This window comes from Vicugna pacos, chromosome 5, assembly GCF_048564905.1.
Source record: "Vicugna pacos chromosome 5, VicPac4, whole genome shotgun sequence".
Taxonomy (NCBI): domain Eukaryota; kingdom Metazoa; phylum Chordata; class Mammalia; order Artiodactyla; family Camelidae; genus Vicugna; species Vicugna pacos.
This window is the reverse complement of record NC_132991.1, coordinates 63,281,833-63,304,963: the sequence shown is the minus strand read 5'-3', so window position 1 is coordinate 63,304,963 and position 23,131 is coordinate 63,281,833. Positions and strand designations below refer to the sequence as shown.

General features: G+C 39.5%; 1 protein-coding gene and 1 non-coding gene across 13 annotated transcripts in view; both read left to right on the top strand.

Annotated features, from left to right (window-relative positions):
* UNC80 (unc-80 homolog, NALCN channel complex subunit) overlaps window positions 1-23,131 on the top strand; it is a 190,352-nt gene that overhangs the window by 142,755 nt on the left and 24,466 nt on the right. For 11 of the 12 annotated variants that reach the window (XM_072961364.1, XM_072961363.1, XM_072961360.1 and 8 more), the window contains 11 exons: window positions 1,063-1,197; window positions 2,678-2,816; window positions 3,415-3,511; window positions 7,658-7,828; window positions 11,029-11,121; window positions 12,539-12,574; window positions 12,933-13,151; window positions 17,790-17,990; window positions 20,152-20,275; window positions 21,277-21,402; window positions 22,632-22,755. In XM_072961364.1, coding sequence (XP_072817465.1) covers window positions 1,063-1,197; window positions 2,678-2,816; window positions 3,415-3,511; window positions 7,658-7,828; window positions 11,029-11,121; window positions 12,539-12,574; window positions 12,933-13,151; window positions 17,790-17,990; window positions 20,152-20,275; window positions 21,277-21,402; window positions 22,632-22,755 — 1,465 coding nt within the window. The remainder of the gene's footprint in view (window positions 1-1,062; window positions 1,198-2,677; window positions 2,817-3,414; window positions 3,512-7,657; window positions 7,829-11,028; window positions 11,122-12,538; window positions 12,575-12,932; window positions 13,152-17,789; window positions 17,991-20,151; window positions 20,276-21,276; window positions 21,403-22,631; window positions 22,756-23,131) is intronic. The other variant, XM_072961357.1, reaches the window with a different exon arrangement.
* On the top strand, window positions 5,109-5,273 carry LOC116280732 (U1 spliceosomal RNA). The gene has a single exon (XR_004190216.1). It is a non-coding gene; the product is annotated as a U1 spliceosomal RNA (small nuclear RNA).

Genomic DNA, 23,131 nt, shown 5'->3' with positions numbered 1-23,131 from the left:
GGCCTGGTAATCTGTTTTTACAAGACCTCCAGGTGATACTGATGCCCTCGGAAGTGTGAGAACCATTATTCAAATGTATGGCAAGTGGATGTTTCTCCCAAGAGAGTCTCTGCCCTCTCTCTGAATAGAGATTTTCATTGCCATTAAATTTGGCATATGACGGGGTTGGAGGAGGTGAATGGAGCAGGAACAGTTTCCACTTACACAAGTCTGATGTGTATGTGGGTGCATTTAGGAGTGCTGAGTAAAGTTCAGACAGGGCCTGGGGGATCACCCTAGTTCTCTACCTTCATGGACATTTTCATAAAAATTATGGAAGTAATACACACTTGTGTAAAGCGGGCTTTGTTCAACCTGCAGGGGCAAGAAATTGACTTTTAATGTCATCAGGGCTCTCTGATTTTTAAATAGTTGGAATTTTCCCCTTTTTATAACTTTTTTGACTGATTATCAAAAACAGTAAATGCTCATTATGAAATTCAGAAGATAAAAGTTTAAAACAAGAAAATAAAGATCACCTGTAATCCTCCCTCCTAGATAGCCTTGGTTTAAATCTTCAAAATCCTGATACTCTTTCCTACTTTTCTTAAAAACAGAAGTTGGGTCATACCATCTATTCAAAAATGTAATACTAGGAATATTGTGGGCATTTTCTCATGTAGCTCCATTTAGCACTATGGCATCTTTTAAAAAAAATAATTGTATAGTATTCGGTTGTATGCATATACCATAATTCACTTAAACAACCCCAATTTACAAATAGCGAAAGTTGTTTCAAATTTTCTTCTATTTTAAGCAACCTCGCAGCAGGCATTCTCGTATATACATCTTTGTATATTTGTCCAATTGTTGTCTTAAGATAAATTCCGAAGTCACAAATTTCCTGGGGAAAAAAGTATATTGGTATTTTTAGGATTGTTACATATATTGCCAAATTTCCCTCAAGAAAGGATATACCATTTTACCCTCCCATCTACCAGTTTATGAAATTCGCCATTGCCCTCCATGCTTCCCATAATAGGCTGTTTAGGCATTTTCTGACTATGCAGCATTTTCCCACAGGTGTACTCTGACTACGAAAGTAACCCCCAGCTGCGTCAAGCCATTGAATTTGCCTGCCACCAGTTCTACATTCTACACCGGAAGCCCTTTGTGCTCCAGCTGTTTGCAAGTGTGGCCCCTCTCTTGGAGTTTCCTGTGAGTCAGCTCTGTGGAAATAAAGACCAACCAAACGAGAAAAGTAAAGGTTCTTTATTTGGAGCTCACTGGAGCAAGGGAGTTAGCCACCATCACCTGTGTTTGGGAAAAAATTCGAATGCAGACAGTATAGTGGAGAAAAGGGAAGGCTTCAGGGATACCCTGATTGGAGGCCATTGGCGTGGGGAGGCTGTACACAGGCTAACAAGAAGTGAGGTCTCTCTTTGCCGTTGGTTACGGGCGCATATTTGGCTTTCTCTGGTTGGTCCTAAGTTGGATACGGGGATAAGGATTAGGGAAGCTGGGAGTAATTAATCAGGTCCTGGCCATTAGGGGGCTAATTGTTCCAGGGGTTAATTTGTTTACACTAGAGCCAGCAGTCTAACTTCTACAGGTCTACTTATAGCAGGCTGGTTTCCTGGGCTGGTTACCACAGGCTGAGGATCAGAGTTCTGTTTTTACGTTGGCCTGGTCATTGTTCCATTGTGTGACCAGTCTCTCAGCTCCCTTCCTTCAGCCACTGGACCATGAGCACCGCAAATCATTTCTCTTTCAACAAGTGAATAATGTCTCTTCAACATTCATCTTCAGTTCTCATCTCAGCCCCTAGGATGTAGATGGACCAACTCTCCAGGTTTTTTTATACTCAATTAATAAAAGGATGGAAAATAAAAAATGATAAAAGGGGTAGTCCCTGATTCTCATTTCTTTCTATCACTCTCTAGCACTTACCCTGCTTTATTTTTCTTTTTCTGCAGGACATTTATACCATATCACATGTCACACATATATTTGTCTCACCAATAGGTATCTCTGCCACACCCCAGAACAGAATATAAGCTCCATTAAAGCCAGACCTTTACCTGGGTTTCATTTGCCTTTTGTTGTCTTTAGTTGTTTAATTTTTATGGAGTTGTTTTGTTTTTGTTTTTGTTTTGCTATAACCTCAGTGCACAAAATGGAACCTGGTACATAGTAGGCATTTAATGAAGATTTGTTGTTTTAATGAATGAATTAAAGCCATTTTAAAGAGATTTGAGATGGCAAGTATTTCCATTCTGGAGATATATTATCATATAGGACCTATAAAATTCCCAGAGTTGTCAAAATAAGCATCTGTTCTCCAAACATTTTGGAAGTACTCAGCTAATCCACCATGGGCATTTCCTTTGGGAATGCTGAGTCCTACTAGCATAGACCAGCGGAACGAGTGGCATGAGCTCTTCTGGCAGTTCACATATTGCTGCATTTTAATGAGTTTCCACAAATATCTTTTTTGTACTAGATTAACATTTAATAGATTTCTTGAAAGATCAGGCGTTCCAAAGTCACACAGCAGCATGGTTGGATGCAGAATTCTGTAAACTGAAGATATTGTAATTGTTATCAGTGGCAAAGTTTATGAAACTTGAATTCCTGATCAAATGACATCAGTACTCAGGTAGGAATTAATCATCTAAAATGGCTTTTCTTTATACAGGATGCTGCCAACACTGGGTCCAGCAAAGGTGTGTCAGCTCAGTGCCTGTTTGACTTGCTACAGTCACTGGAAGGAGAGACCACAGACATCCTAGACATCTTAGAGCTGGTCAAAGCTGAGAAGCCTCTGAAGTCACTAGGTAAAAGCAAAATTTGTCTTGACATTCTTGTTCTCTTGGTAATCTTTCTGAATGACTCTATACTGAGTATTTTGAACTAAATCAGAACAGCAAAAACAAATAGAATAATGGTGAGAACATTTTCCTAGCTCCTATTTTTCTTAAATTTCTTGTAAATCTTGAAGTGTAAAGAATTCTCTGCCATGAAGTTTGTATTAAAAAAGGGGGCTCAGTAGACCACTGCAGTTTTCAGAAAATTGGGTTTTCATGGGCGATTCGAAGTGGGTAATACTTTAAGATAGTTTTTTTATTGTCATGGACTGTGTATAAGTAGAGGTATTCAAAGATTCAGAGAAGTCTCGTGTCTTACCTTAGACCATCCAGATGCCCTTCTATTAGGTAAGATTTTTTTAAGCTACCCCAGAAAAAGCACTTTTATTTAATCATCCAGTTTATTCAAAAGTAGAACAGAGTTTTCAGTCCCTTTAGATGAGGAAATTGATAGTGCTCACAGTTTAGGAATAAAGTCTAAGAAAGAAATGGCTACAAAATATAACTGGAAAGTCAGTATTAACAGTGACAAATTCTTCTCCCTGGCCTTGACCGTCTGTCCCTTCAGATTTCTGCTATGGAAATGAAGACCTGACTTTCTCTATAAGCGAAGCCATTAAGCTTTGCGTTACCGTGGTGGCCTACGCTCCTGAGTCATTCAGAAGGTAACTGCAGCCTTTTCTTCTGTGCCTTGAAATGAGTAAATATGGTGAAGAAAATAAAATTGACCACAAAGGGTTATGTGTGCTAATATTAACCTGTAACTTTCTGGCAAGTATGTTTGCAAAAACTAAATCTGGGAAATCTGTCATAGCAGAGATTATGAAAAATATAGTATATCTTTATTAATTTGAAATCCCCTGATTTGGAATTTGTGCAGCAGCTAAGATGTTTAGTCTTGTTTAGAAAATATCATCCTCACATGTGATATAAATTAATAGCAAATAAAATTTTAGGACAGACATTTAAACTATTTGAGAAAACTCCTTTCAAGGAGCAGTAAGAACTTCTGCCAAAGAGCAGGAAGATAAGTCATGTTTGTCATTTTGCCAAGTGCAAGGAATCCAAAGGTCTCACATAGAGAGTGTCATTCCAGTTCTAGGACGTTGGCTCTCATCTGATATATGTGTACAGTGATATGCAGAATGAAAATCAGTCTCATCTCTCTATGAAAATAGGTCTTCTAAAGGCAGAGACAATAATTCAAATGAATTGTGAATAGCCCCCTTTTATGTAATGTACATGCTTAAAAATAAGAATTGCATTCCTTCAAAATGTTCCATAATTCTGGCCTAACTAACCCTTTGGCCTTCCCTTCTTTTCTCCAGTTACATCAACAATAGACAATCTCTCTCTTACAACTTCTCAATCTAGTCTGATTTTTTTCTCATAATACATAACCTAGAAACAAAGCAGTACATTTTGCCTTATTCTTGGTATATCTGTATATATCTTCCAATGTCCAATATAATGCTGTAGTCCATAGAAGATATAACAGTAAAAATGTATAGAATGAACAAATCAGATAACAGCCAACTGTTTCCATTTTCCTATTTCTCTCATTTGTTATTTCTTTATGCATAGTCCTTTGTGGTCAGAAAATATTTTGAAAGAAAATAAAGATTAGTCATAAACATCTCACAGCTTTTGCCTCAACTTTCTCACTTTACAGAGAAAGATGGGTTGATAAATTGTTCCAGAGTATTGCTCCTTATTAAGACTGCCTTATCTAAGCAGGTTAGCATCTTCCTGATATAAATTCAAGAAATTGAGACTACAGATTCCTGTCACATAAAGAACAAGAATATAAATCTTTTCTGAGTATTACGTCAGTTCCAGGATGCTGACCCTGATCTAACCCTGAAAATAAGATATAGTGACATACTTGGGGTGTAAAGATTGGGCTTACAGATTTACACATTACTTAGAATTCTTAATTCTCTTTCTGATCAAATCTCATCATCAATTTTTCACATTCCTCCTTAATTCTACTTTTGGTTTTCAATTAGTGTAGAAAAACATTGACCCATATTGCAACTATACTATTTTAATCCAGTGGGTATTTTAACTCTAAGGATATGTTGACTATGACTTTATAAATATAAAAACCTTAATCATAATTATGCCTACAGTGATCAATGTTCATTAAGGGGTAATTGTCTAATTTCTCTATGCCACTTTAATTCCTTGATCAGTTATTTTATGTTGCAAATAAGCCATTTTCAACTTTTTATTTTCATTTTATCAAAATTCTTTTCATTGATACTTAACCTGGCAGGGGAGTCACCATGATCATGAAGGTGGCTTTCCCAGGGTGAGGCTTATCCATTGCACTCTGGGTGTACTGACCCCTGCGATTTCCCCAAATGCAGGAAACTTGACTGCATGACTTGTGCTAGTGGGGGACTACTTTTGCACTTTCCCCTAATCTAAAAACAAACAAACAAAAAAACTAAAAAACCCCCCAAAAACAAAAACCAAAGTTCTTTTCACTGAGATTATTTTCTTTCCATGTAAAATTTATAATAAAGATTAAAGTCATCAATTAGGTTTTGGGGAAGGACTGATTTTGTTTTGGTCTATATCAAACTTTGCCAATTAGAGTTTCTGTCATTTTGAGCTTTTGTGTTTTGGGTTTTGATCATTATACCTGCCTGGTTCCCCAAGTCGTATTTCAGTGTTGCCTGCAAGATATAGTTTCTCTATTAGATCAATTTATTCAGTAACAAATTCTCCTCAGTGATGTTTTAACCATTGTCAGTTTTATTTGATGCTGAAAATTCTCTTAGTTATTATGAATTGAACAAAAGACTGGGATTTTGTATTTTTTAAAGTAATCTATGAAAAAAGCAATGGACAGCCTGTTAGATATTCCCAGACTGCTTTATTATTAAGGATCAATCTTATGCTGTAACACCGTTGTTAATAGTCTTCCATCAGTTTGCATATAATGTACCATCTCTGCACACACCACTGGGAGATAGCAAATGGTAGGGTCAGATCATCCTGATCTTGAGTAGAGTGACCTCTGCACCATCTTCACAGTACATTTCCCCATCTGCCCATGACAAATAATCTCTCCTGCCTCTGCTTCTATAGCAATTAATTTTTGTAGTTTTTACTTCTGAAATTTTGTTGTTTAGCTGTCTTGAGGTGCTAGGTCAATTCACCTTACCTCATCCTGCCTCTTACCACCATGTGTGTAAACAGAAGGAGTCACCTGAAGAAGATACATAATGTTTCTTTTGGCCACAACCTCTGGTGCAATTCCCTGCTCTCCTTCCTGAGCTGCACACCGCAGGCTTCTTGAGGATTTTATTTATTCTTTCTCAGAAACTCCTGAGATGGTGTTAGTCTTTTAAGTGTTGAGGTTTCTGAGAGGAGCCAATGATGAGTCCCCTCTCTCTTGCCCATGTTCTAAAAAAATGAAGGAAGACAAGGAGCGAGGCAAAAGGGAGGTTGGTCATATCACCTTTATTACTGAGAAAGCCTAAGTAGCAGAATCAAGCTTGAAACAGGACCTCCCTGAAAACTCACAGCATGGCGGAGGAAAGCCCTGTTGGCAAGCCTTTCCAGGAAAAAGGAAAGGGCTGAGCTGATTGTATATATCTTTATCAATTTGCCCCTCAGGTAAGTCCTTCCCACTCCTCCAGAGCAGAATGAGTAAAAGGGCGAACAGGAACCAGGATTTATATGAACTGAACTCTCTCTCCTGGAAGGAAACATGAGGAATGAGTGAAAAATGCCACCTGCACCCCCAACGTTTCCAGTTCTTTTTGTCTTAAACAATGAGGATTATACGTTATGCCTGTGGTCAACCAGGAGTGTGACTTCAGCCCTCAGGAGACCGAATCTACCCTCTATCATGATGTTCCTCGTCCCGCTTTCCCTAGGCTCCTCCTACAATATCACAGCTCATAAAAGACTCAAAAATGGATTGAAACTCTGCATTAACTCCATGTCCACTCAATTCCTGAATATAAAAATAGTCCCTAGGCAGGGGGTGGGAAGGGACAGATTGGGATTTTAAAATGTAGAATAGATAAACAATACTGTGTAGCACAGGGAAATATATACAAGATCTTGTGGTAGCTCACAGAGAAAAAAAATGTGACAATGAATATATGTATGTTCATGTATAACTGAAAAATTATGCTCTACATTGGAATTTGACACAACATTGTAAAATGACTACTACTCAATAAAAAATGTTAAAATAAAAAAATAAAATAAAACACACACACATACAAAATAGTCCCTATCCTATTTTCCCTTCCAAGTGTGTCCAGTGCCACGTTAATAGGGTGTATCAGAGATTCTGCACTGAGATTAAGGGGTAATACTAAGATGATGCAATAATAAAATGCATAAAGATCCTCTAATATTAAAATGCTAATGACACAGAACCCCCAAATTTGACTAAAAAGTCCTCCCATTATCAAATTCCCAATGAGACACAAAAGACTCTTTCAAGTGAAAATCAAACACATTGGAATCAAAAGAAATTAGAATTCACAACGAAATTCCCCTGTCGTTGTGAGTTAAAAGCCAAAGTCAATACTGTTAAATTGAAATTTTTGAAGAGTCTTCCCTAATACCCTATTCTGCTGTAAGCCAGAGGCGTTCTTAATTCCCGGGTGGAGTTGGAGGCTCTTAAACAGTTGTTCCCTGATAGCTTTTACAGGAATAAGTTCAACTCTTACAAGATTCAATATTTGTAACACCAAGTCTCTGTTGTACCCCTAAATGTGATATGATCCACAAAAGTAGGATGTAAAATGTCACCTTGGTTTTCTTTCTGTTGATTAAAGTCTTCAGATGCTGATGGTCTTGGAAGCTTTAGTGCCATGTTACCTCCAAAAGCTAAAGAGGCAGACATCACAAGTGGAGACGGTACCTGCTGCCCGGGAGGAGATCGCGGCCACGGCTGCCCTTGCGACGTCCCTGCAGGCTCTTTTATACAGTGTGGAGGTCCTCACCAGGTAATCCCACTGGCAGAAATATCCACAGCCAGAAACTGTATGTACCCACCAAAAAGCAGAAAAAAATGGAGTGGCAAAAAAAATTTCTAAAACCCAGTTTTTATTTACGGATAACTTACCCAAACTCAGCCCTTTATAGCTTAAAACTACAAACATTCCCTATGTTAGTTACATAAATAGTGCTAAGTACTCTGAGTAATAATAATAATAATAGTAACTATTATTATTTTTCTACCATGATTACTAATCACACATTTGCATGTAATTTGCTGAGCTTCTGTGGCAGCTTCTGTGCCAGCAGTGAGCAAATCTTTTGTAAAAAGGCCAATTTAGTGAATATGAAAATGTGATCCAGATTTTAATAAAATAAGCTCTTTTATGAGACATGAAATGTCTGCCATTCCAACTCAGCATTCTTTTGTTATTTTACTGTCTGTAAGGAGTTGGGGTTTCTTACTTTCATTTCAGAAGCTATGTAACAAAGATAAACTACAGAATTTTGTTCTAATGCTGTAATTAACAGATTTTCCTTGGGACCAGGCTCAGGAGTGCTGAGACAGAGGGCTGAGGGATTTGGGAATGGAAAGGTCAGTTGACACCAGGGTTCAGCCCTGAACAAAGTTCCAGGAATTTAGTTAGTCCTGTCACAAGATTCTTGGGTGGAGAAGTGGGGGAATTAAACTGCCAGGGAAGGCATGTACAGGAGGCATGTACAAAAGATGGAGTGAGAGGAGTCGGGACAGTAGATGCAGGAAACTATGTAAATGGTTGCCTTTCCTTCTCCGTTCTCATCTAAAATTAGCTGGAAGGTGACATTCCTCCACAGGGGTGGACATGGGGAAGCCTTCTTTCTGCCCTGGTGTCCATCCTGTTTGGCCATATCCTTAGCCTACAATTCCATGATTTACTCCCACCAAAGGTGCCCACTTCCTCAGCCCCATCTTGCTCTGCCGGTGAGGGGGCTAGGTGAAATCCGTTGGTTCAGGGAGGACTGTTTCAGCATGCAGCAGCAGTTAGACAGGGAGTGAGACTGTCGCTCATTAAATTCAATGTATGTTTAGTTTCTAATCTTGAGCTACATTGCCAACCTCGGCAAGTAGAATACAGCCCCAAAGCCTTGGGTCAACTATCTATTGAAGTGCCCGAGTGCATCTAAACTGAAGAAATGGGAAGCAGTGGGACAGGGAGCCATGATGAATTGCCTCATCCAATGGGAAACAGTCCCCAGTACATTGACGATGATTTCCTGAGAGTCCGAGGTAGGAGAAGATCCTAAAGAGAAACACGTGACTTTCACTCTTTCTTCTCATCCACCTGGTTACATCACTAGTGCCTTCCTGTGACCAGAGGAGAGAAGAGCAGACCATTCTCCTAAATGTCACTTGATATTTCTATTTATAGACACAATATTGATGCTTTCTACTCCCTTGTACAGTAAGTCAATTAGCTTATCCAAAATTGACTTACCCAAAATTCCACAAAGAGTTATGGAGGGAGCTCTGGCATTTAAAATTCTGTAGCCTTAAATATTCCAGCCTATTTAATACTCTTTTGATGGAGGGGAAGACTAGTCTCATTATTTGGTTATAATTATTCACAACAAAATTGGCTTCGTTGTTTTTACAAAAAGAAGAGAATACCACTTCACTTTCACAGCCCTAATTTATGTAGCTCACGGAAAAAAAAAAAACCTACTTATAAATAAATAATTATATTTCAAGTGTCTCAGTATGAGTTTCTATTGTTGCATAACACATTCCCATAAACTGAGAGACTCAAAACAGAACACATTTATTATCTCAGAGGTCTGTAGGCCAGAAATCGAGCAAGCTCAGCTGGTTCCTCTGACAGGGTCTCACAAGGTCAAAATCAAGATGTCATTCAGTCTGGGCTCTTATCTGAAGTTCCTGGGGAAAAATCCACTTCCGAGATCATTCAGGTTTGGGGCAGAATCCAACACCAGTCAGATTCAGGTCTGAGGTTCCCTTTCCTTCCTGGCAGTCAGCCAGGGGCCACTCTGCTGCCAGAAGACACCTGTTTCCCTTCTCACACGGCTCCAGATCTACCAGCAGTGGTGCCCTGAGTCCCTCTCAGACTTCACATCTGTCTGCCCCTAGTGAGAGTCAGCTCTGTGCTTTTTAAGGGTTGGAAATGAGATGAGGTCTGCCCGGATCATCTCCTTTCTGCCAATATAATGTAGCTTAATCACGGGAGCAATGCCAGGGTGGGAAGTTCTCAGGGCCATCTTTAAATGCCGCCTACCACCACGAAGGCACAGGAAGGGAAGGTCTGGTGTGATTTTTTTTTTAATTGATACTTTTTCAACACCTTAATTGTGGAATGGTTCCTGTACAGTGAACTACACATATTTCAGATGTACAATTTGATGAGTTTTGACAGAAGTATGTACCCATGAAGCCACTACCACAATCAAGATAGCTAACATGGTGTGATTTTTAAAGCCTTTCTCCCTTTCCAGCCACAACCAGCATCCAGAAGATGAGCACAACAAAAGCAAGCCTTAAAGAGCTCACACAAGCAATGGCTTTGAAAAGCTTTATCATCCGTACCATGTTGCAGACGCTGATGCAGAGGCTAAGTTTGCCTAATATTTAAAGTGAACCCTGCAGATATAAAATGAGATGGTTCAAATCTATTTCTTAGTGTGTCAATTACTGACTTATAATAGATACTAATTTACTACCTTCCCTGGGCAGTTTTAGGTATAGTTTTGTCTAGAAAAATTCTTTTACTCTTTGATAGTTTCTCAGAAAAACAGAGTGGCTGGTTATGGAGAAGGTTACCTGAATGGTACACACCCCTATCTTTCTCTTACTGTCTGGAGTGGCTAACTTCCTGGTAACTGTAGAATTTGAAAAATGAACTCTTAACTCTCAATTACTACAGACTTAGAAGTCTGATTTCATAAATGTCTGGTTTGAAGAGTCATAGTTTATTTCTATGAATAAACCAAGAAATGGGAGGACTTAAATCATGCTGAGCTTATAAACCCTTACGAATCAGTGTTCCCTTAAAAGTGCTTCCCAGAACAGAGACAGCAGAAAAGTGTGACAGAAAAACCCAAAGTCTATCTTTATAAGACTCTAAGACTAACTTAAAACTTGTGTGAGCTGCAGTAGCTTGAGGATTTCATCAGTGTTTCCACTTGTGTTGTTGTTTTGTTACTGTCATTGTCACAGGCCCATGACAGCACCACAGATGAGCAGGTGTGACCAAGGCCATAAAGGGGCCACCGCAGCCAACCACACCATGTCGTCTGGGGTGAACACCAGGTAATTCACTGGCCTTGTTCTTCCGTGGTCTCTCAGTTTCATGCAGCCTGAATCTCAGCTGTTGGGAATGAAACGAATCCTGAAAATAGTCAACACTGAGTGTGAAAATCTCCAAGGAAAAGAAAAGAAGGGGAGAGTTTAGAGTGACAGGAAAATACTGAGGCTTCTTTGAAATTCTCACCTTCATAAATGAAGAGAACTAAGCCACCTTCAAAAACTGGCATTTGTGTCTGTTTGTTTGCACAAACATGCAAGATGTTCTCTGCCTCCTGGGTGGTCTTTGAACCATTCCAGTGTTGTTTCACTGGCCTCCAAGAAAAAGCCAAATGAAACAGTAATAATCAGGAGGTGGTTTCTCATTCCAGGGCAGCTGTGCCAAGTCAGCTTTCTTTCATCTGGACAGATTTTTTGCAGACATTTCATCCACATTTTGACTTAAGTCCTTAAATGATGCTTTCACGGTCATTGACTTCATCGCCTTCCCTGTTTTGGTGTAACTCAGACACCAGCTATACTAGTTAATACTTCACCTGCTTTCTTCTGCCTGGGTTAACTCCTAAACAGTCTAAGACAAAAACAAACAAAAAGTTTAATTAGCTTCTTCCTCCAAGGAAGATTTAGGGCAAACCCAAGATCAGCTTGAGAGAAAGTTCTCCTTTCCTGGTATGGAGTAGTTAGTAGGGAGATGATAAGAAAAAACTAAGTAATTTTCTACTCTCTCTGAAGCATACTTTTAAGTGTGTATTGTTAATTGTGTAAAGTAAATTCCCTGCTTATCACATATCTATATAATAAAATAAATTCCTGACTATAAATTATCTGGTACGATAGTGTTAACTCAGGCCTCAATTTCTCACGTTAAGGAAAAATGACTATGTGGGTCTTAAATAATGAATGTAAGTGATATTTAGGGTCTTCTCTAAGCACATGGGGCCAGGTTCAACTACGAGATGAAAGATGCAGAGAGAAAGTGGGCTTCTAAAGTCCTGTTATCAAATCAGTCATAAAGCAGCCAGTCTCTAGAACTAAAAGGAAGTCAGCCATAGTTCTTCCTCTGATCACCCAAAATGTAGGACATGATGTAAAAACTATAACTTAGATTCACTTTGCCTTTGAAGTTTTCAAAAATTTCCCTCATTTGACCACATCCCATGGGTTTGTGGATGTTTTTACAATGCCTTTCTTTCTACAAATTAAGTGGCAATGGAACAGCGTTCATGGCAGCTATAATTTCAGCGTATGTGGTTGCCAAATGAAAGAGTAAGATTTTGTATTTCAGGATTAGCATGTGTGGATTGGTGAGCTTATCAAAATGTGTAGCTTCAAAGGCTTTTGCTAGGAAAAATCTTTAAGAGACCCCACCACAGGGCCCCTGTTCTCGCTCTGATAGTCATGCAGACTTTTTTCTGACTCCCAGGTACCAGGAACAGGGCGCCAAACTGCACTTTATCAGGTACTGAAAGACAGCCCTAATTTCATACTAATTCTGCTATCTTGTGATGATTTGCCTTGTGAGCTGGGTTATGGTTCCATTAGATTGCATTTCATCCCCACATGTCGTTCTACTTTGGGGTACATCCTCAAGAAATGGCTAATGTAAAGCCACTACCATTTGGGGTGACCATCTCTTCTAGGGTGATGCACTTTCTTCAGCTTTCTAATGAGGTTCTCCTAGGCCCCACCCAGTGCTGATTTGCTAACTTATATATAATATAAGGAATCATATTTCTCTGCCGTGTGGTACTCTCCTCTCACAGTTGCCCCCCCACGCACCTTTCCAGACCCCCAGTTAACCTTCTGTAAATCCCCAGAGAAAACCTGCACTTACTGGAGGAAGGGCAGGGCCTTCCCAGAGAGGAACTGGATGAAAGGATTGCTCGGGAGGAGTTCCGAAGACCCCGGGAGTCGCTGCTGAACATCTGCACGGAGTTCTACAAGCACTGCGGGCCCAGGCTGAAGATCTTGCAAAACTTGGCCGGGGAGCCACGGGTCACTGCCCTGGAGTTGCTGGATGTGAAGTCCCACATGAGGTACTGCCCTCATTTTCTCTGCCTCTAAGTGTGGACACAGCTTGGGCTGGATGTCTGAAGGAGGTTGGGGTGTGGTGGGGGGCAGTGGAGTAGAGATGGGGCAGAATAAGAACATGGAGTTGGTTGAAATTGACTGGTTTCCTGTGGCTTGGATGCAGGGCCCTCTGGGAAAGTATGTTAAGTCTGTGAAAAAGGATCTCAGCATGGACAGGGGGCAATGCTCTTAAAGACGGAAAAGCCCAGGCAATGTATTTGCTCCTCAATAAAAGAGAGTGAAAGGGAAATTCCATCACCTAATTCTTGGGGAAGTAGCCTTCTTCCAAGTTCTATTTCCTGCCCAGATTCTAATTTTTCGAAAGAATCCAATGTCTCCTTTCTCTTATTTTACACTAAAAATGCACTGCTACTTTCTGCTCGAGGGCTTCCCCTGCCTCTACATGACCCAAGGATGCTCTGATTAAGTTGGCAGGAAAGGAACAGTTTTAACTTGAAGCCACATTTTGCTCGAGTCTGAGCTCCCTTTTACATGCACTGGATGTAACAGCCTTCCAATGTCTCAAAACAGTGTCCTGGTAAAAATTCTGCCCTAGATGAGGCCAGTCATGAATTTAAAATTTTTTACTCCTGGTGTGTCAGGGAGAGGCCCCAGAATTACATCTCTGTGCACTCATATTTCCTTCTTCCTATGGAGACGTTATTTCACTTGTTATTCCAACTATAAAGTCTGTGTCTGTATTTTCAAATTCCTAAAAGGAACATGATTCCAGAGGATCTTCTATTTAGCTTTGTAACCGTCTGTAAAAGGTCATAAAAATTCCTTGAAAGGAAAATTCCATGGGCATCAAAATGTTCACTTGGAGAGTTTAGTGTAACTGTAAAGCTAAAGGTAGGCTTAGGTTCTAGCCTTTCAGAAATTACATTGCAATTTAAAGACACCAGTTTCCTAATTATTAACTCTCTTTTTTTTTCCCCTTAAAATTATCTCTTGAAAAATTTAGAAAATACTAAGTGAGGGAAAATGTGTGGAAAACACAGGCTTTTTCTCTTCCAGACTGATTTCACATCCTCTGAGTTGTTGGCACACAGCCAGAGCTCCAGGGCTTCGCATGTGTTCACACTCCCTGCCGTGCTGTGATGGGGGAGAGCTTATTTTACCCTGAGAATCTCAGTTCCTACACTGGGGAAGGGGAGGAAAGTTTGGAGTATTACGCTCCTGTTGCCATAGTAACTCAGTGCTCTGTTCAGGCCATCTCCTCTCCTTTCCTACTGATGATCATGGCTAGCTGACCTAAGTCACCCAGAGTCAGAGAATCACTACTACCAACAGACATTTTGTAGGAGAAAGGGGGAGAGATTTCTAAAAGACGGGAGAGAGAGAGAGAGAGAAGGAGAGTCAGAGAGAGAGAGAGAGATCATGATCATGAGTTAGTAACTGTCCTACAACTTGTCCATCTGTATCTACCATCCTTAAGGCATTTGGAGGGAGGGGAGAGCATGTCAGAGGGGCCTGGAGGTCCCTCTAGAGGTCAAACCCTGTAAAGGTTAAATGAGCCCATGTAGTTTAAATGATTGAGCTCTGTGCCTGGCACTGGTCTAGGGCTCAATAGATACTAATGCTAATGAGAAATACCCAAATACTATGATGACACTGGGGATGTAAAATAAAACTCTGGTCCTCAACATGATCACAGCCCAATACAAGAAGCATACATGAGAATATAACTATAACTTACAGATATAGAAGACAAACTATGGTAACAAACAAAGGGCCAGGAAGGATACATTAGGGGTTGGGGATTAACAGACACACATTACTATACATAAAATGGATAAACAAAGAGGACCTAATGTATAGTACAGGGAACTATATTCAATTTCTTCTAATAACATAGAATGGAAAAGAATCTGAAAATATGTATGTATGTGTATGCATAACTGCATCACTTTGCTGTACACCTGAAACTAACATTGTAAATCAGCTACCACTCAGTAAAAAAAAATTTTTGAAGAATATAATGCCGTGTTGCAAGTACTATATATCACATGTGTATATATGTATTTATTATTTCACCAAGTTACTTGAGGCAACTTAGAAAATTGTATGATACAAAGGAATGCAATTTACAAATTAAGAGTCGGAACAATGTGAAAAAACTTAGCAGGAAAGTAATTTTGTTTATGGTGAGAGCACAGGAAATCTATATGATTTAATCATTATGGATGCTATTCATGAACTATAAATTTTACTTTGAGCTTTTGAGTTATCAAAGCAATGAGGGGGAAAGGACCAATAACAAAATCATAGTATTGAGAAGATAAAAACAACTAGTTTTTTGGTAAACCATTACCGTTTTTAAATATGAAGAAAAAGAAATATCTCCTAGTTGGCATTGGTTAAAAGGAAAGAGGAGTGTGACAAACAGCACCCTCAACAACGTCCCCATAGAGATCAAGGGCCAGTGTCACATGGCTGATGCCTGTCACTGCTGAGAGTTCCAGATGTCATAATGCAATTCAGCAAGAGGAGCCTCTACAGAGACAGGATAATGTCTTTCTATAGAACAGTTATTTCATGGCCTGGAGCTATAGGGAGGTAGGCAAAATTTTTACTGCCAGGGATATTAAGACTAAATGCCCTCTATTCATGCAATTTCTTTCAGTAAGCTTTCAGTAAAAATAGACCTGCCATGTTCTCTTTCCAAACAGTTTGCTGAGTGCGGACAGTTCCAAATACTTTTATCCTATGCCAAGCAAAGGGTATAATTAAGGTTTTCTTTTATAAATTAAGTACACATTTGGATATATGTAGAAGTCAGAGCTAAATATATAAATTTTAGAACTGTGGGCATATGGGTGGTATTTAAAGCCATAGGAATGGACAATATTAATCAAGGAGAGAGGACTGATTTAAAAAAAAAAAGAAATGGGATGATATAAAAGATAGAAGAGATATTTGCAAGGACTACTTGATTTGAGTCAAAGAGCCAAGAAGGAGTGTTGAAGAAATCTGTACCCCTGCATTTGCAGAATATATGGTTGACTGCAAGGCTCTCAAGGAAGATATTCTTGATTAGATAGTTTCTACCCTAAGGGAATTTATTGGCGCATTTGCCCCACCCAGAGCTGCCAAAGCAGCAGTATAGCAGGGTAGCAAGATCTGCAAATTTATTTTCTCTTTCTCCCTCTCCTTCTCAGTGGGAAAAATCCCTGTGTTCTCACGATTATTCATGTGCTAGTACAGCAAAGACTGTATTAAAGGAACTTTTTGTGTTATGCCCAAAGCAAATTCATTTTGTAACATGACCAGGGATGAGAGAAATTCGGTTAGTAATCCATAAAATGACTCTTAAGTATTGTTTTCAAGCTTAAAATGGATCAGTCATTTCTCCAGCACTTCTTAAGGTTACCTACAAACTAATAAGGGAAAAGAAATACGTGTGTGTAGATTTATCTGTCAAGCAGCCTGAGAAGTGAAGAATTATTTTCCGCAGGGCACATTTGTGAGAAAGATAAACAAAAGACTGTGAAACACACAAACACACACACACACACACACACACACACAATTTCCAGAAGGACAATGTAAACGTTGGGTCTGGAGGGAGGATAAGGGGGGATGAGGAGACAACAAGTGTTACTTGATAATGAAGGGTTGCCAGGGAGAAGACGGATTGAATTCAGGCTTCCAGATGAAGCCTCGTAGGAAAAAGCTCTGGGAATTGGGGGACCTAATACAAGGAGAGCTTTTCACAGTGTGGACCCCCATAGATGGAATGAGCCACCTTGTGCAGTGGCAAATTCTCCATCCGTGGCGCTGGTCAGATGGAGCAATTGTGGAGCAATCTAAGTATTAGAGAGGAGGGGGCTTGGCTCTGATTCCTAAACCAGAGTGCCTGTCAGAATCACCCGGGCAGCTCTTAAACTGTAGATCTTTTCAAGCATTTATCCTGTCTCTTTTGGAATAATCAAAAGACAATTTCTCCTTATTGAAATGCTATAGTTAATAGTTAAAACATGAAAAAAGGAGTGATACACTATTTCCACTGTACTACTTCCCAGTGAGTTAATGAATCTGCCACAGTGATCGCTAGTGGTGGCTGACATCCTAAAAAGAGTGACAACTAGGAATCACGTGCCTGCTGATGAAAGTACGTATCACCTATGAAGTGCACGTGCCAGAAAATCAGATCTAATCTGATCGAACCCCTGAACATGACTACCAGCTGAATTAGATATAGGGGCAATGGGATAAATAAATAAAAGACACCATGGAGATCCAATCAGCAAAATCCAGAATGTGGGAAATGCTACACATTAAACAGCTAAATTTCTCCAACAAATAAATTACTAGATGTCAAAAAAGAAAAAAAACCAAAAACAGAAGAGGGGGAGGGGGGAAACTACCAATTGAAAAGACTTAAGAGAGATATCAGTCAATTGAAATATGTGGGACTTAGTTTGTCCTAATTTGCTTTTTTTTTAAACATTTATTTTAAAATTACGAGATAATGTGTCAGAATGTTTGTAGTTCAGGGAGTTGGTGTGTTGGAAGGAGAGTGATTAGCATGATGCTGTGTGGGACAATTCCCATGGTGGCATTCTAAGCTTATTCTTTAAAAACCAAACAAAATGTTTTAGGTTGGCGGAAATAGCCCACTCCCTTCTGAAGCTGGCACCATACGACACCCAGACCATGGAGAGCCGGGGGCTGCGGCGCTACATCATGGAGATGCTGCCCATTACTGACTGGACGGCCGAGGCAGTGAGGCCGGCCCTCATCCTCATTCTAAAGAGATTGGATAGAATGTTCAACAAAATTCATAAGATGCCTACTTTGAGGTGAGGAGGCCTCCTAGTCAGCTGTTGATATTACAAGCCTCAGACTTAAAGTTTGTCATTTTTTAAGGTGGTGGATCAATCTGGAGTTGAATGAATGACTTGCGAGTGTTCTGTTACGTATGCATAGATAGTCAGGTGTACAAATGCATAAGCAGCAACGTCTATATTTTGAGGAAATAACATATTCTTTAAAAATATGTATCTTGAAAAATCTGTTCATTTCTTAGCTATCATATTTCTTATCTGACACACATCAGAAATTCAGTGTGAACCCTTCAATTCCAGGACATACCTTCTACATTACACAAATAAGGAGAGAAGAAAAATTAATTTCATGTTCAGAAAACAGGTATTTAACATAGTATTTTAGGTACCAGTTTAGAGAAATGCCAGGCTTTACAATAATCAGCCAAGCAGCAGCTAAAGGGATCTCAGGGTTGGTAACAGATGACTCATTTTCACCTTTTTACTTAATTCAAGTGGTACTAAATGAATGTTATTACCACTTGATCTCCACTCAGTGGCCTGAAATACCCATTAGTAACCTTTCTATGAGCAGATGCCTCTGAACCAGTCTACCTGGAGATCTGAGCCCAGTTTGGAAACCTATAGGCACCATGAGCAGATAGTTCAATTGATAAATGCTAATAAACCCACATACTTGGAAATTTCAAGTTTGGGTTAGGATGGGCACTTCCTGTCCTTTTAAACAAAACCTAAAGTCAGTGCAGCTCTTGCCCAAGAGTTTGTAGAGCTTACTGTTCGATTTGTTAGAACTTTTGCAAGTTTCATCCTGTGCCTGTCTTTATTTATGTAGTCATCAGGGGGAAAAAAAGAAATTGAAAGATTTCATTCTAATAATTGATGGTTTGATGCTATATTCTTTTGTATTGTGAGGACAAATGCCTATACACTATTTCAAGGTTATTTATTTCATGGGCACGGAAATGTCTGTCCTTAAAGGACTCCTGTTTTCTTTAGTGGTCCCAATGAAACACTCGTGCCTATTGGCAAACGGCCACGAGCTTATAAATCTTACAGGGATGTGTCAGAATAACTCTGTATCTAAAAATGTTAAGCATCTTCATAGGCTGACTCATTTGTCATATAACTAAGACCATTTTTAAAGAACAGCATGCTTCCTAAAAGTAGACTTCTGGATTAATGCATCGACTCGGTCAGTGGTAGGCAGTTTTCTTGGGATGCAGGCTGTGAATTTAGAGTAGCCATGGATTTAATTTCTTCAGGTGATCTCAATTCCACAAGAGAAATGTGGACTGAACCTGTCCTGTGAGTTCCTTGGGCATCAGGGATGTCACTATGTCCTCATTTATGAGCATTTCCACTTTGTCACTATAGAAATTTCAATTAGGTAGGCAATATAAGCTTAGAAATTATTTCCAGGATAATTGGAAATAGTGTTGATCTCAGTAAAGCCCAACCTGTTTATTTAGGGGGCCACAGAAATGACCCTTTTGCTACTGAGACAAATACTTACTAAACTGTCTTTTATTACAGAAAATCCTGTGTTCATCTAGTTGGTTAGGTATACCACCATTTATACTACCATAGAAAGCAGCCCCCAAATATCACTGTTTAGGAAGACAAGAAAGAACACTTTTTAAATAGACTATTTTCAAAAATAAATAGATAGACTATTTTCCTCTAATGTCATCTTTTTGGCAGGAGTTAAGCCATATAAATCTAATTAGTTGTAATCTGGTGTAAACGCTGATGAGATCAACTGTAGTCTGATTGGAAGTTTTCAGAAACACAGCCTGTAGTCAGATTAGTTCTGTTGGGGGTGGTGACCCCGACGATGGCGTCCCTACAATCGTAGCCTCATGCTCCCTCTCAGAGCTAAACCCAGGAAACGTGAAATGCCACCCATTCATCATCTCTGTTTTTTCTTCAATAGATTTTGTCTCATTAGTCGAGTGGGGCAGGAGTGCCTATGCTACGTTTTCAGTATCCTCTTCCCTCCCCACTGTGCTCTGTACTTTTGGAAAAACATGGGTAAACTTCATCCTCTGTGAAGCACTTTGTTGTCTCAGACATCCATCCTGTCTTAGATGGCGTCAGAATCACCGTCTCATTCACTCTTTTCAGACAGTCTCCAGAAGGGAGCCATGCCGCTAATGGCTCCTATATTGTATTCCAGGCGACAGGTTGAGTGGGAGCCTGCCAGCAATTTGATTGAAGGGGTTTGTTTGACACTTCAGAGGCAGCCAATCATATCCTTCCTGCCTCACCTTAGGTCACTGATCAATGTCTGTGTCAATCTGGTGAGTAGCCAAGTGGCAATCTTCTGAAACTTTGCAAAATGTAACTCTGCTATTGACTTCTCTGAATTGAAGATTTACAGGTCAACCTACATACCTACCTATCCATGAAAACAGACGGCTCAGGTGACACTGAAAATAGTGAGGCACATTTCAAGGTGGTGTGTGGGGAGATCCAGGGGCCCACCCCTGCACAGATGGGATTTTGGTGCGCTGCTTCCCACACACTACTTTGACAGTCGACCTCTTCAAGTTGCGCTGAGAGTTGAGGGCTGCCAGTTGGAGAGTGGGGTGGTGGAGACTGCACAATTGGCTAGATGTTGAGGTAGTCTCGGGTGGGGGAGTTTAAAATACAAAGAGAATTTTTTTTTCTTTTTAGTGCAAAATGACACTGAGTTGGCCAGTCTAGGATTTATGGGAAGAAAGAAAAAAAATTTTTAATCATTTATGTAATCTCTAGAGTCTGGTCCCGACAAGGTTTTGTACAATGTGGAAACCATGGTAGAGCATTTCATTGACTAGAATCTGCTGCTTAACTAGTTGGGCAATTAACCTGTAGTTGGAATGCCTAGTGCAAATAGAGCTCTTGCCATCATCATTGTCCTCAGTATTTGCTCCATCAAAGAATGTTGACTGCATTCCTTTGAGTCCACAAGTAAGTATATCCAGTCTCCTGATTAGAGCAATTTTTGGTTCATCTCTCATTATTTACATAGTTAGTTATAAACAACATTATACAAAACCTTGCCTGAATCCAGTGTAAACATTTGATCTGACTCCAGACATTACATGCCTTCAAGAGGAGGCAGCACGGACAGATTAAAAGTAACATGTCCAACCTTCAAATTATTATTATTATTATTATTATTATTATCATCATTATCATTATTATTATTATTATTATTATTATTATTATTATTATTATTACTGAATGAGACTCCCTTACTACAGTTGCATGAAATTGCAATAGTCAAGGCTGGTCATGTGCTCTGTTTGTATTTCAGGTGATGGGAGTGGTAGGACCCTCCAGTGTTGCTGATGGATTACCCCTTCTTCATCTCAGCCCTTATCTCTCACCACCTCTGCCCTTCAGCACAGCTGTTGTCCGGCTTGTAGCGTTGCAGATACAGGTGTGACTGCCTTACCTGTTTGTCACGCTCTTTTAAGTTGCTGGTTGAGGCACCAGATCATGGTGTCCTCTTTTCTTTTTTCCTGCAATGGCTGGGCAAAATCTGTGAAACGAAAGTGTAAACATCTCCAAACTTTTACCGGTTTGGAGCTTCAGCACTGAGCTTGGTCCTAAAGTTGTGCTTCTGTAATTCTTCTTGAGATCTCAAAAATAGCAGAGTCATTTAGTCCTACCACGACCTCAGCAACCACTTCAGTCATTTAAAATGTATGCAGATTTGTTAGGGAAATAGTGGTTCACAGATAATCAGCCCACAATTGTTAATTAAAAGAGGCAGTAATATTCAAAGTCTGGCTTTAAATTATTTGCAGAAAGAATTGCCATAAAAAATTCTTTCAAATGGTATCACCAGACTTTGAATATCTTAATTTTCTTTAATGATTGTGGGTTGAATATTGCAGGTGCTTTTAAAATTATTACTCTCCCCCTTCTTTTATGTCTTAAAATTAAAATAATCATTCCCAGGGCAAAAATGTGCAGAATGCCAATTTCCCTGCCTATTTCTGTGTGTCACTAATTTTAAGAGTTGTAAATCACCAGGAAGCTCTGTGACCAATGGGAGGTATATAAACTGACCCATCTATTCTCTGACAACCAAGCTCGATGGTCCATCATCCGGAGAACGGGTAAGATGATGGAAAAGAGATTAAGCAAGCACTGTGGGTACCACACAAAAGGGAAACAATGAAATCCCTAAAGTGATAACATTTTAATAACACGTGTACAAAGATCATTTATCTCTTTCTTTATTGTCTATTGCTTTCTGGCTTGGAGAAGGCCTTATTCAGGGGTCAGAGGACTTTTAAATAATTTTCAAATGGAGCAGGTGGCAAGTTCTTCCTTTTTTTTGGTTGCTAAAATATTTATTAGGGGACATATGGAGAAACTGAAAATGGGGAAATGTGGCTATTTTAATACCAGACTATAAGTATAATAAATTTTTATTTTATATTCAAGATGTTACTGGTTTTTTTAGGTATATAGCACTCAGTTATGTCAAGCAAATGGTAAAGTATCAGTTTGGGGTGAATCTTGTATGCTGCACAGATGACAACTGAACTCCTAGTTTGCAGGTGCAGCCAGCAGGGAGTCCTGCCATGCTGTGTGAAAAAAAACAGACTGAATGGGTGAGGGGGTCAATTAATCTTTTCTTCTATTATTGCTGCACAGGCTTTAAAAGAAGATTTCCCCTTAAGCCATGTGATCTCCCCATTCACCAATCAAGAGCGAAGGGAAGGGATGCTTTTAAATCTGCTCATCCCATTTGTGCTCACAGTAGGATCTGGAAGCAAAGGTCTGATTAATTTAACTAAAGGAAACTTATCATTGTTGTTGTGTTTTCTTAAATGTCAAGCTATTATTTCTCCTTTTCCCATGAAGGTCATCACTGAAATCGATCTGAATGATATAAACAGGGTTATCTTAGAAAATAGAGCTTTTCTTTCTTTTCATTTTAGCTACCCTGGGGCAAAGCTTTCCTCTGCTCTGCTTCTTAGAAGATACATCCTATTTAAAATCATTTCAGTACATTAAAAACCAGGAGAGCATTGTTTTGAGTAAGAAAATGGTATTAACTGAAGTACAGTATGATGTGCATTGACAGGTGAATGGACTTTATAACCTGCTGACACTAGGTTTAGCAGAAATCCTTCCACTGTTATTAAATTCCA